The sequence below is a fragment of the Chrysochloris asiatica genome, unplaced genomic scaffold, assembly GCF_000296735.1.
Source record: "Chrysochloris asiatica unplaced genomic scaffold, ChrAsi1.0 scaffold00052, whole genome shotgun sequence".
Classification (NCBI taxonomy): domain Eukaryota; kingdom Metazoa; phylum Chordata; class Mammalia; order Afrosoricida; family Chrysochloridae; genus Chrysochloris; species Chrysochloris asiatica.
In genome coordinates this window covers 1,361,536-1,375,773 of record NW_006408570.1, presented here as the reverse complement: position 1 = coordinate 1,375,773, position 14,238 = coordinate 1,361,536, and the positions used below count along the sequence as shown (strand labels likewise).

The 14,238-nt window shown below is 37.9% G+C and overlaps 1 protein-coding gene across 1 annotated transcript in view; it reads right to left on the bottom strand.

Moving 5' to 3' along the window:
• EXOC6B (exocyst complex component 6B) overlaps nt 1-14,238 on the bottom strand; it is an 859,602-nt gene that overhangs the window by 246,843 nt on the left and 598,521 nt on the right. Inside the window, 1 exon segment of the mRNA XM_006862890.1 lies at nt 9,269-9,410. Coding sequence (XP_006862952.1) covers nt 9,269-9,410 — 142 coding nt within the window.

Below are 14,238 nucleotides of genomic sequence, written 5' to 3'. Positions count from 1 at the left end.
TATAGATATAGATATATAGATATAGATATATACACACACATACATATACATATGGAGCTCTGGTAGCATAGTGATTATGAGTTAGGATGCTAACCTCAAGGTCAGCAGTTCAAAACTGCCAGCAGTTCCATGGGAGAAAGATAAAGCTTTCTACTGTAAAAATTTATAACCTTGGAAACCCTATACAGGGTCACTATGAGTCAGAACCTACTCCATGGCACATAACCAACAACCACACACACACACACACATATATATACACATACATATATATATATACATGTTTCATTCGTTTTGCTTCTCTAGAAAACTCAGTCTAAGACATGTGGTAACGATAGACTGGGGTTCTAGGGAAACAAAATCATAAAGATGAGTTTTCTAAATTGGTTCTCAAGTATAATTAATTTTAAAGGCACTGATAAAGGATGGAGGTGGGTCTGACCTCCATCCACTTCATAGGAATTGGCCTTGGACTGATTTTTAATTTAGTCCTGTTTCCCTCTGTGGAATCGGATGAAATCAGGCATAATTCCCACTGGTTTTAAGCAGTTGGCACTATGAACAGGATTCACTGCAATGGCTCTGGACCTATGACATTATGAGGTTTTGTAAGAGAAAGAATGAAGGGAGATGGGACAAAATGTTTCAGCTGAGGGGAGAGTAGCTTCTGGAATTACCTGGAGCCAGCGTCATGCTTGAGAGAAAAGATAGATGATCTGTGGCCAGGGCCTACTTGAATCTACCTTGCCAGAGGCCCAAACCATATGCATATGAATGGGATTAATCAGGGCAGAAGAAAAGATTGAACTTGAGTGTTTTAAAAGGTTTATGCATTTGACTACCTTATGGATATTGGTTTCTGCTGCCTATACTGTAAAATTTATTGTAAAATAGACATGCATTGTAATAGGAATATTGGGAACTTTCATTACAGAGAGCTTGCAAACCGGCCTTCAGCCTATACGTGATTGGATTTTCTAAAAGAAGTGTTTGCACTTGATTACTAAACTAACAGTGGACAGTTAGAAGCTATCCAGTGGTACCATGAAGAAAAGACTTGGTGATCTGCTTCCATTAAGATTAAAGCCAAGAAAATCCTACAGATCCATTCTACTCTGAAACACTTAGGGTCTCAGGGAGTCAAAATGGACTGAATGGTAACTAACAATAACAACATATACAAGGAGATAGACGGGTCCAAACTCTGCAGGACTACTGAATCCTGACTCTGATCGAAAAGTAATTCATTAAGGATACAGAGAGCCTTATGGAGATTAAATGATGAGTGGTGTTCTGCCACTATCTTACTCATGATAGGCTCACTGAGTTACATGAGTTTGAAAGGCATCCATCAAAAGGAAAAAGTTAGTTTCTTATACCAAGTGAAAGGGTGTCTTCTTCTCAAACCTGATACACAAAGTATGACTTGAGTGGTCTGTAGAAGACCACCTTAAAGTTGTTTCTGAAAATATAGGCAGACTCTTTTGGCAGACTCTCCCCACCGGTCTTCTGTAGAGTGAGGGCTAGTATGGTAGGAGGCTTTGGAGTCTCTACAAATCAGGCTGCGAACCTTAAGGTCAGCGGTTCGAAACTACCAGCTGCTCCGTGGGAGAAAGATGAGGCTTTCTACTCCCGTAAAGATTTACACCCTCGGAAACCGTGTACAGGGTCGCTATGGGTCGGAACCGACTCAATGGCACTTAACAACAACAACAACATTCCTTTGCAAAATAGCAAATCATAAGGCCAGATTAATGTGACTTTCAAAGAACTGAAAGAAATTAGCAGGATGTGTCCTATTACTTTCTCTTCAAGTATCCAGTTTGCTCTGTGCAAAAAGATGATGGGGCCTGGGAAATGAGACAGGGTGACTTAAGACGAATCACCCTAAGTTTAAAGAATACATTGGCTGTGTACTTCCTTGCAACCAAATGTGCCCTGCATGTGAGCATAGAGTTTAATTATCTTTTATTTCTACTGTATTAACTTATGATCATTTTAGAAACTGAAGAGAGAAGTAAAAACTGAAATTATTGAACATTATAAAGCATAAAACAGTAGAAGTAGTAAAGGAAATAAGAAAACACATAAATGAATTAGGAAAAATAATCATTGTAATATCTTTTTCATGTTGTTATTGTTGTTAAGTGCTATTGAGTTGGTTTGGACTCATAGCGACGCTGCACGTGGTTTCCGAGGAGCGACTGGTGAGCTTGAACTGCCGATCTTACAGTTCAAACCAACCTTACAGATTCCAGAGCATAAACCTGCAGTACCACACCAGGACTGCTGTGTACAAATGATTTTATAGATATTATTCCTTTAATTAATAACAATACTGTGTGTCAAATATAGTAGGGATTAGTATTTTCATCTTATTGATGGATTCAGGAGGGTTAAATGAGTGAATTCATTAACTCCCATGGCTTGAATTATCATAAAGGTATCTGCTAAAGTGCTCAAATCATCTCCCAATTGTAGACTACTCCTTGGAACTGCAGAGTTTTTCTGAAAGCACATATGATCAAATCATTATATTTAAGTCTGCAGTGGTTTTCCATTTATCTCTAGCCTCTAGCATGATACTTTGCACAGAGCAAGTCTCCATACATATTTGCTGAGTAAACAGATTACTGAATTAATACCAATTAAAAGGAGTTCAGCTGGAATATGAATCTAGACCTCTTTACTTTAGGAAAATACAAAGGACTCTTAGTGTTTGCCACAAAATGAAATAAATCCTTTTATTCAAGATCTCATTTAATCTGGTCACAATTCTTATAATGTTGCTGGTAAGTACCATCAAATTGGTTCCTAGGATACTAGGTATTACTATTAGTCCTATTTCATAAATGAGGCTGTGAGAGGTTACATAATTTGCATGTGGTCATACTAAAACTAAGTACTAACTTGAATCATTTTCTGGTCAAACTGATGAAAAATTCTATGTGCTTAATATTGTACTAGCTGAGTATCTCAGTCTCATGGTCATATATATAATTCTACTACACATTTGGGATCTGAGCAGAAGGCGAGATCTCATAGTCTACCTTGTCCAGAGTTTGATTTCTTTCAGGACCTATACAGTTCTTCCAAGGACTCAAAGACAAAGAGAAAATGCCTCACGCACACACAACTGGGTAGAAAGATGTAAGTGTTAATTATCTTGTCATTGGGGCTGCTTTTATACGCCTCTGTATAGTTACTTGAATTTTATGTATCATTTCTTTAAGATTTTTTATAGACCACTGAGCATGTAAAGAAAAAAAAATGAGGGGGATGTACAGGAAAGATATGGAAGAGTTCTTTCTTTTAAAGTGAAATAAATGTCCATGGAAAATTTCTTGACAGTTAGACAATAACTGCCAATCAGAAATGAAACATTAAATTCTAAATCAATGAACCTTAGTGGTTCCAAGATACATGGAAAAAATTTCAATTTTAAATGATAATTTGATTATTAGTGGCACTGTCATGCTCCACAAATGTTGATCTTCAAACTGATACTAAATCTCAAGGACTACTAGAAATATTGAGTGACTTTTCAGATAACATATCTGAAACTCCTTTTTGCATCGTGAACAATCATGTTGTTCACTTTTTCATTAAATCTCTTACCTCTTGGCTTTCATTTAAAGTTGGTTCTCTCTTAAGAATACCAATCTTCAAGGAGTTGTTGCTGTTGTTAAGTGTCGTCAAGTCAGTTCCTACCCATGACAACCCTGTATAGGGTTTCCAAGGAGTGACTGGTGAGCTTGAATGGCTGACCTTACAGATCAAACTGACTTTGCAGTTCAGTGCATTTACCCACAGTATCATACCAGGACTCCAAGTAGACTTAAGTAGAAGCAGCCTTTTTATATCTGTATCTGTGTATCTATCCATCTATCTAGATGGACAGATATACATATACATAAAATGTACTTCTGAAGTGAGAGAGGGTGGAAGAACCAGGTAGATAGGGGAACACGGAGGCAGGTTTGCATGGGAAAAATGGAACAGAGGTAAATAGTGATATATGTTCAACCTTGGAACAACAGGGCTCTGTGATACATGGATTGAGGCATAGACCGAATAAGTAAAAGAGGGGAAATAATGTTAAGATTCTTGACTGTCTTATGAATATTGGTTTCCTTTGCCTACTACTACAAAATAGACACTTGAGTGGGATCGAAAGGAATATCGGGAAACATGATTACCAGAAGCTTGTAAGCCCATCTTCAGCCTATAACTGATTGGAATACCTATAAGGGGTTCTAGATTTTGTTCAGTGAAATAGCTTCCCTGCAGAGCATTTGTAGTCTATAGGACCTAAGGTGGAATCCTGAGCCCCATCCAGAATGCTCTCAAGTGGGGCATTCCTACTTGAAAGGACAAGCAGACCAGTCTAGAATAGCTAGAGGAACAGAAGATACTTCATCAAAGAAAGACCAGCAGGAAAAATCAAAAACAAAAAAGGGTAGTCTGATTGGTTACTACAAGAACAAGCAAGTTGTTCACTGGGGAGCCATCAAGGGAAGCAATCAAGTCACTTCAAGACCAATCCCGCTCCAAGACTGAAACTCAAAGGGAACACATGAGCAGGCATATAAGCTTGCTGGCGACCACGTTGGTCTCCTGGTGAGTGGAAGAGGGAGAAAGGCTGCAATAAAGATATGGGCCAAGTTCAACCACATTTCCATAGACTCCTGTTGACCTGGAAATGAGAGAGAGAAGAGGAGGGGTTGGTTGATCCAAAGTGTGGTGAGACCTGGGGACTCCTGAGCCCATGGACAAGGACATAGCCACAGAGGGCTAAAGCTGAGAGTGAAGCACCCAGCTGATGTGAAGTGAGGGGCTACACACAAGAACCCCCAAATTTGTAGATGGTATGCATTTGACCTGGCTTCAATCTCTTGATGATCAAACTCGATCAAAGGAAGATAAAAGGGGGAAAAAAAAAAAAACTCCTCCCCTGACCCCGATAAACAAAACAAGTGTAAATTGCTACAATTTGATGAACTTGACCTATACTTATGGATGTAGTAGTCCAAAATACCAACTGAGAGGGAAGGAGTCTTCACATCCAAAATCAATCCCAGCCACTCTGTATACAGGGGCGGGCAAATTAGACATTCGTTACCTAAAATGGGAGGGGCTATAAAGGCATGAAGTGACCTGGCTTACATGTTTTCAAGAGGGAGTTTAGTTTCAGAATGTTGTGGGGGGAGGTATAATCCCCACTAAATAATTTTCATCTTGTCTAGATGGGTCTGGTGAAAGGAGCTGGGGATAAGATTCTTATGATTCAATAGTGAGTAATTGATATCAAGATTAATTGCAACTGTCACAACTATATAGGTAAATGTTTTATAACAAAAAGAGGGGAGTAGTTAATCTTACAGTCCAGGAACAGAGAACCCTAGGGCCATCAAGGGAGAAGAGCACAAGCAGAATGTGGGACCCTATCCAGAGAAGCACCGACACCAGAGATGGAGACAGAGATGAGAGCATGGAGAGAGGAAGTAGCTGAGGACTCTAGACTCAAGGAAAGAGAAAGGCTGTGTGCTGGTGGCCAGGTGCTGGTGGCCAGAGGGCAAGCTTGCAGAATATGTCCTTTGATTGTTTAAATGATTATATATTCCTGAGTGATTTGGGGTACCCCTCCCCCTAAAAAACAACAAAAACAAAAACAGAGGGAATAGAAGCAAATACTGTTGAATAATGATGCACAGAGAAGACTGTGATCATTGCAATGAAACGATGAGTGTAAAACTGATGTTATCCCATGTAAGGTAATCACTCAATTCACAATAAAAACTTAAAAAAAAAAAAAAATGCACTTCCAAATCAGGCCAAGTGATGGTTACCATCCTTATTCTTTCCCAGATCATCACTCATCCACAAGGCTCATCCATCTCAATTTTATCACCCTCCATTTCTTTTTATCTATTCTAAATCAAACACACTGCCATCCAGTTGATTCTGGCTCATAGTAACCCTTTATAGGGTTTCTGAGACTGTAAAATTTTATGGGAGCAGACAATTCTCTTTTTTTCCCACAGAGTGGCTGGAGATTTGAACCACCAACCTTGTGGTTAGCAGTAGTCATATAGTGCTAATGACTCATCATGTTTCCCTGACCTACTGCATTATGCTCCCGGTTTCCAGGTGCCTCTCTTGTTCTCTCCATGCTGCTAAGTGGTCTTTTTTTCTGTTGGCTAGTGGCCACATTACTCCAATCTTTGCCTTCAACTTCACATAAACTTCTCTTATGTCTGTAGTCACATTTTTTGTCTCTGTCGCATAAGGACACTGGTAATGGCATTTAGAGGGGTGCTGGCGGTGCAGTGGGTTATTTTGGGTTAATAACCACAAAGTGAGCGTTTGAAAGCCACCAGCTGCTCCACAAGAAAAAGATGAAGCTATCTCTTCCTGCAAAGATTTACCGTCTTGGAAAACCTATACAGAGTCGCTATGAACATTAACATGGGTGACAGGGCAGGTAATATACAACAAGAGGGAGGTTAGTAGAGAAAAGATGAAGGTAATGAGAGACACAGGGAGAAATGAATAAAGTGAAAACAGGTAACTGTTACTGTTGGTATACGGAAGGGATTGCGACCAAGTAATGAAGCAACGTCTATGATTTATTCAATGTAAAATGAAGATCTGCTTTATAAACCTTCACTCAATTCTCAAGAAAAAATTGAAAAACAAGTACAACTACTGACCTCTCTCTACCTGGAGGAAAGAAGAGTGATGAAAATCAAAGATGCTGGGGAACAATTAATCCAATGGACTAATTGATCACATGGACATCAGTATCCATGACCCTGAGGTCAGGAGAACGAGATGGTGCCAAGCTACCATTTAACAACTGTTCTGAAAGGGATCACATAGGTGGACCTGGATAGAGTGGAGGAAAATGTGAAAGAAATTAAAAATCATTTTAAAAGACCAGGCTTACTGCTTGATAGAGACTGGTAGAACCCTAAGATTACACTCCCTATTCACCAATCAAGTCTGGAAGTGAATTCATCCTTGTGGCTCAATTTTCAGCCAAGCAATAGATACATGGTGTGCCCCCAGAGTCACATAAACGCTTGAACTTAAGGTTAGTTTGAATGGCAAGGTTGGTGGTTCAAATTAACCAGCCTCTCTTTGGAAACCCTATATGGGGTTACTATGAGTTGGAACTGACTCAATGGCACTTAACTACCACCACCACCACAAAAATAGATACACCTATAAGGGAAACAATAACATTAGTGAGGTATGCCCATCCTATAATAATCAACCATTTAAGATCCAAACGGCAGCATTTACCGGAGGACAAAGTTCAGATGGGTGAGGAAAGGAGGAGAAATGAAAACCAGGAACACAGGATGTGGGACACGTGATGTTACATTGTGGTGATTGCAATCAATGAGATGAAACAAAATGTGTATGAATTGTTGAATGGAAAACGGATGATCTGCTCTGTAAACCTTCACAATAATTTTTTTTTTTAAGTTGTTTTTCTGCTAAGACTTTTACTTATGGAATTAAATAACTGAGAACATAATGATGAAACTTTATGTGCTAAAAAGTGTATTTTCATGAAATAAACATAGTGTTTCTCTAAAAAATAACACAAAAAACACAGAGGAAAGACCCATGCAGCATTTTTATGGTAGCACTTGCATATTTGTTTTCCATCCTTTTAACCTATTTTATAAGGAGCACTTGTAGCGTACTGGCTACAAGTCGGGCTGCTAACCTCAAGGCCAGCAGTTTGAAACTACCAGCCACTCCGCGGGAGAGAGATGAGGCTTTCTGCTTTCATAAAGATTTATAGCCTCAGAAACCCTGTACAGGGTTGTTATGAGTCAGAAGCAACTCCACAGCACATAACAACAACAACTTATTTTATAATTTCCCTGGACACAGTACATAGTAAGGTTTTCCTTTTTAATTCAAGCTGATAATTTCTGATTTAAATTGGTTATTTTAGACCATTTATATTGACTATACACTCCAATATGGATGGATTTCAAATGACTATGTTGCTACTTATTTTTATTTCTCATCTACAAGATCTGATTTTTTTCTCCTGTATTTGTTTTACAATCTTCAAAACGTACTTTAGTCATATTAGCTATACTAACGTCAAAGTAGATTAACAAGCAAGAAATATCAGGGATTAAAAATGAAAATATACATTATAGTTTAGCACAATGATAAAAATGTAAACCAAGAGAAACAAACAAAAAAAATAGTCAAAATAAAATGCTATAGAGTTGGCATGTTAGCAGACCCAGGTAATTTTATATTATTTTAATTTTCTTAGAATTAGAAAAAAATTTCCAAGAGCTTTGTAATTTTATGGGGTTTTTTTTGTTTTGTTCACTCACTGACAGAACAGTGAACCATACATACTCTTTCCTTCTTTCTTCCTAACCAAACCATAAATTTGTGTTCAGCTCCAAGCAGATATGCATAATGAATACTAATAATGATGCTCCTCTTTTACATTGACAGATACAAAGTTAGCAGTCTCCCTTAGAGCTAGGTGACCATGTGACAGTGTTTTAGCCAATGAAGCATAAAGGTGTATCCTAAAAAGGTGTCTATTCTTTTAACAAATGGAACAGGTAAAGTTGGTCTTGATTTCCCATCTTGAATGTGGGGAGTCTCTTCAGAACATAATATACATGGAGATGAAAAGTCCACACTCTAAGGGGGGCAGAGTAGAAGGCTCAAAAGTACCTAGAACCATGATGATATCACAAACAACAAGTGACTGTTTCTGAGAAAGATAAAACATACTTGTTGAATCCACTCTTTTTAAGGTTTTACGTTTCTTGGATTAGAAACATTTCAAATTGATAAATGCATACCTAAGAAGAGTTTGCAGATAAAATGTAAACATAGTTTTAAATATATCATAAAAAAATAAACTACTGAGAGGTGTAACCTTTTTAAATCTTTGCTATATCATGTTTTCTTTGGTATCTATTAAATGCCCATCTGCCTTACACCCCTCCACCTCCACCTCCACCTCCACCCCCATTATATGGCAAGCTTCCTTGTGGACAGGAGGTTTCTCTGCTCTATGTACAGGCCTAAACACTTTTGGGGTCTCAAATCACCTTGTGGATAGACTCCATTTCCATATATCCTTTAAAGTATTTCTACGTATTCTTTGATTCCAACAGGAACAAGGGCCACACAGATCTAGAATACATTTTATAAAAGTGAGTATGGAGGGAAGACAAATAAGCAAAGGGGTGGTTCACTGACTTACGTTCACATTCTCTGACATCCAAGTTGAACTGCTGTAATGCTCCCAAGGTAAGCTGTCTTACTTCAGCTTCCAGCAGAAGTTGCATCAGGGATGTGGCTAAATGCTTACAAGCTGACATACATGCTGTCTGGGCCACCTTTCCCTGAAATATAAGAGCGTACATTATCATGTCAAAGGATTAAAATGAAATTACAATAAAAATGGAATTTTGGTATTTCTGTAAGTTTTTCCAACATTATATCCTCACATGCAAATAATCTTAGACGTTTATAGAACTCAGTGCAATCATCTTAAATGTTAACTACCCTGTCAGTCATGGTCCCTATGACACTAAACTGTAATTTATATAAAAGTCAGTTAAGTAGTCGAGAAGCACTTTTTCCTTTTGAAACTGACAACAGAAAAACACTATTTAAATTCTTAAACTGGCAAAAAATATTCCACAGAATAAATTTCAAAAAGTCTTTTCCAGAGCCCAAAAATTGTCAATTAATTAGGAAGATATAATTATAAACACATAATCACTTAAAATATGCGAAGCAAAAGCTGAGAGTACTAAAAAGAACACAGAGCATTCTCCCATGATAGTTGGAGACTTCAATGAACTACTTTCAATAATAGACAGTTCATCTAGAAAGAACACCAGTATGAACAAGAGGACTTGAACAACACTACAAATCAGCTCCACCACTCATTGGTCAGTTTGTTATACTGTGTTGGTTTATGTGTTGCTGTGATGCTGGAAGCTATGCCACCAATATTTCAAACTCCAGAATGTTCAGTCATGATGGATGGGCTTTAGCAAAACTTCCAGATTAAGATGCAGTAGGACCTGGTGGTCTATTTCTTTAAAAAAAAAAAAATAGACCTTAATGTTGTGGAGGGACAAAAGCTTTCAGGATCATTTGTTGATGTGACACAATTCAAAATGAACAAAACCAAAAGACAGCTGCAACTTCCATTAATAACTGGAACACAGACTGCATGAAGTATAAATCTAGGGAAATTTTAAGTTGTCAAAAACGAAATGGAACACTTAATCTTTGATATTTTAAGATTATGCATTAGCAAATCAAAGGGTCATTTTTAATCAGACAGTTATATGCTCTACTCTACTGGGAATGACTAACTGAAGAGGAATGGCATGACATCTCATTGTCAAAAAGAACATTTCAAGATCTATCCAGAATTACCACTGTGTCAGTAATAGGATAATTTCCATATGTCCTCAAGGAAGACCTGTTAATATGACTATAACTCAAATTTTAACCACCAACCACTAATGCCAAAGATGAGGAAATTAAATATTTTTATCAGTTTCTGCAGTTAGAAATTAATCAACATGCAATCAAGGTGTATTAATTATTACTGGCGATTAGAATGTAAAATTTGGAAACAAGTACTTGAAAATAAAGCCTTGGTAATGAAATGACGCTGGAGATCCCCTGGTAGAATTTTGCAAGATCAAAGACCTATTCGTTGGAAATGCCTGTTTTCAGTAACATGTATATACATGTATATACATGTGGACACAACAGTCAAATTGGCAAATCTGTGGAAACAGATGATGGAGAAGGTCATCATCAGCCAGAATAAAGTCAAGGGCTGAACGCAGAACACACCACCCATTTGCTCATACAGCAATGTCAATGGAAACTGGAGAAAATTAAGTAAGTCCGCAGAGTCAAAGTATGACCTTGAGTATATCCCACCTTAAATTAGATGCCATCTTAAGATCAGAATTGAATTACTGAACAATAATGACTGAAGAACAGATGAGTTGTGGGATGACATCAAGTACGTTATACATAAAGAAAGCTAATGGTCGTTACAAGAACAGGTAAGAAAGAAAAGACCAAAATGTATGTCAAGAGAGACGTTGAAGCATGGTCTTGAACATAGACTAACTAAAGCAAATAGAAGAAATGATGAAATAAATGAGTTTAACAGAGATTCCAAAGGGCAGCTTCAGAAAAGCCTGGAGTCAGAAAACCAAAAGGGAAGAACACACTAGAATTTCTCGAGCTGAACAGAGGGGAAAATGAAGTCTTTGGTTGCAATATTGAAGGGTTCTTGTTAGGTGCTGTCCAGCTGGTTCAGACTCAGCCATCCTACCCAGAACTGAACAAAACACTGCCTGGTCCTGTGCCATCCTCACAATCACTGTTACACCTGAGCTCACAGAAGGGTTCCAGGGCCACCATAATTGAATGACACAGGAATCATCAAAAGGAGGGAAGAAATACATAGAACAACTATACCACAAAAAGAATTGGCTGGTATTCAGTCATTTTAGGAGGTAGCATATTATTAAATTCAATGGTATTGAAGTAAGAAGTCCAAGTTGCACTGAAGGTACTTGGAGCTAAACAAGGATCCAGGAATTGATGGAATACCAATTGAAGATGTTCCAAAAACTAGATGCAATACTGGAAGAGCTCATGTGTCTGTGCCAAGATTTGGAAGACAACTACTTTGTCAACTGACTAGACAAGATTCATGTATGTACCCTTTCCAAAGAAAAGTGATAAAATAGAATGCAGTAATTACTAAACAATATCACTAAATTTTGCTGGAGATAATTCAAAAAATGGTTGAAGCCGTGTAACACTCTAGGATAAGTGCTATACTGCTAACAGAAAGGTCAGTGGTTCAAACCCACCAACTGCTCCTTGGAAACTGTACACAGAGTCGCTATGAGTCAGAATCTCTATGAGTCAGAAATTCAAGCTGGATTTATAAAATGATGTAGAATAAGTGATATCATGACTGATGTCAGAAAGATCTTGGCTGAAGGCAGAGAATGTCAGAAAGAGGGTCAGTCACTTGTATTTTATTGACTGCACAAAGGCATTCAACTGTGTGGATCAGAACAAATTATGGAAAACATCACATATAATAGGAATTCCAGAACACTTAACTGTGCTTATATGGAACCTGTACATAGACTAAGGGGGCAGTCTTACATACAGAACAAGGGGACAGGGAATGGTTTAAAATCAGGAAAGGTGGGCATCGGGATTGTATCCTTTCACCAAACTTATTCAACATGTATGCTGAGCACGTAATCTGAGAAGATGAACTATCTGAAGAAGAATGCGGCAGCAGGATTGAAGGAACTCTTAAATAACACCCAATATGTAGATGACACAACCTTGCTTGCTGAAAGCAAAGAGGATTTGAGGATCTTACTTATGAAGGTCAAAGATGACACAGCCTTTGTTATGGGTTACACTTCAACGTAAAACAAAAATCCAGACAACTGGGCCAATAAGCAACATAGTAATAAATGAAGAAATGATGGAAGTTCAAGGATTTCATTTTACTTGGATCCACAATCAATGCCCATGAAAGAAGCAGTATTGGGTAAATCTGCTGCAAATAGTATTTAAAAACCTCTTTAAAAATCAAAGATGTCACTTTGAGGATGAATGAGTGTCTGACCCAAGCTATGGTATTTTCAATTACTTCACATGCATGTGAAAGGTGATTAATGAATAAGGAAGATAAAGAATTGATGCCTTTCTTGGAGAAGAATATTGAATATATAATGGACTGCCAGAAGAGCAAATAAATCTGACTTGGAAGAAGTACAGCCAGAATGCTTCTTAGAAGCAAGGTTGGTGAAACACAGTCTCAAGTACTTTGGACCTATTTGTAGAAGAGACCAGTTCCCAGAGAAGGACTTCATGCTTGGTAAAGTAGGGGTCAGCAAAAAAGAGGAAAACCTGTAACAAGATGGATTTCTACAGTGTCTGCAACAATAAACTCAAATGTGGCAATAATTGTGAGGATGATGCCGGACCAGGCATTGTTACATTCTGTTGTACATGGGTCAATAAAATAGGAACCTGCTCAATGGCACCTAGCAATAACAATAACAATGTTAATAAATGCTATTAAGTATTGTTTAAGGCATATTTTTATATGCTTAATAGCAAACAGATAGCCTCCTTTCTTAAATACCTGTGCAAGTTGATTTTCCATATTGATGGGTATGGTGGTAGGAGTGAGGATTGTGTAACACTTCCTTAAAGTTTTGTACAAGTTATTTTACATTTTCTTTATGGTACCTTTTTGGTGATCAGAATTTTACAATTTTGATGAAGTCCAATATATCTACTTTTTCTCTAGTGCTTTTTGTCTACTTTAAAGTTATGCTTGCCTACTTTAAAGTTATGCAAGTAGTCTCACATGTGTTTTTAGAAACTTCTTAGGTTTCACATTTAGATTTATAATTCATCTCAAACTGTGATGTGAAGTAGGTATCAAAATTAATTTTTTTAATCTGCATATTGAATTGCTTGAGCACATTTTTTGAAGAGCTCCTTCTTCTTCCCATTGAATTTTATTAGCAACTTTGTTGAAAATCAACTTACCACAGGTGTGTGTTTATTTTGAGAATCACCCCCTCTCTACGGTTAATTCATTTTGTTGTCTAATCTTATGCCAGTACTATAATGGAGTCCTGGTGTGGCACTATAAGGTAATGCACTGGATAGCAAAGTCGGTTTCAACTGCAAGTTTGGTGGTTCAAACTCACCAGTAGCTCCTCGGAAACTCTATACAGGGTCACTACGAGTCTGAACTGACTCCACGGCACTGAGCAACAACAAAGATAACATACTGTCTTAATTACTCAAACTTCATTGTTGTTGTTGTTAAGTGCTGTAGAGTCGATTCCGGCCCATAGCGACCCTGAATAGGGTTTCCAAAGAGCAGCTGGTGAGCTTGAACCGCTGACCTTGCAGTTCAAATGGCTTTGCAATCTGGCGTATTAACCAACAGCACCATACCAAGACATAGTAGTATGGGAATCAGGCAGCATAAAGTGTTCCAAATTTCTTTTATTTTCATGATAGTGGTGGTGGTGGTGTGCGGTGAAGTCCCTTCTTACTCACAGCAACCCTATATAGGGTTTTCAAGGCTATAAATCTTCATTGGAGCAGAAAGTCACATCTGTCTTTGGT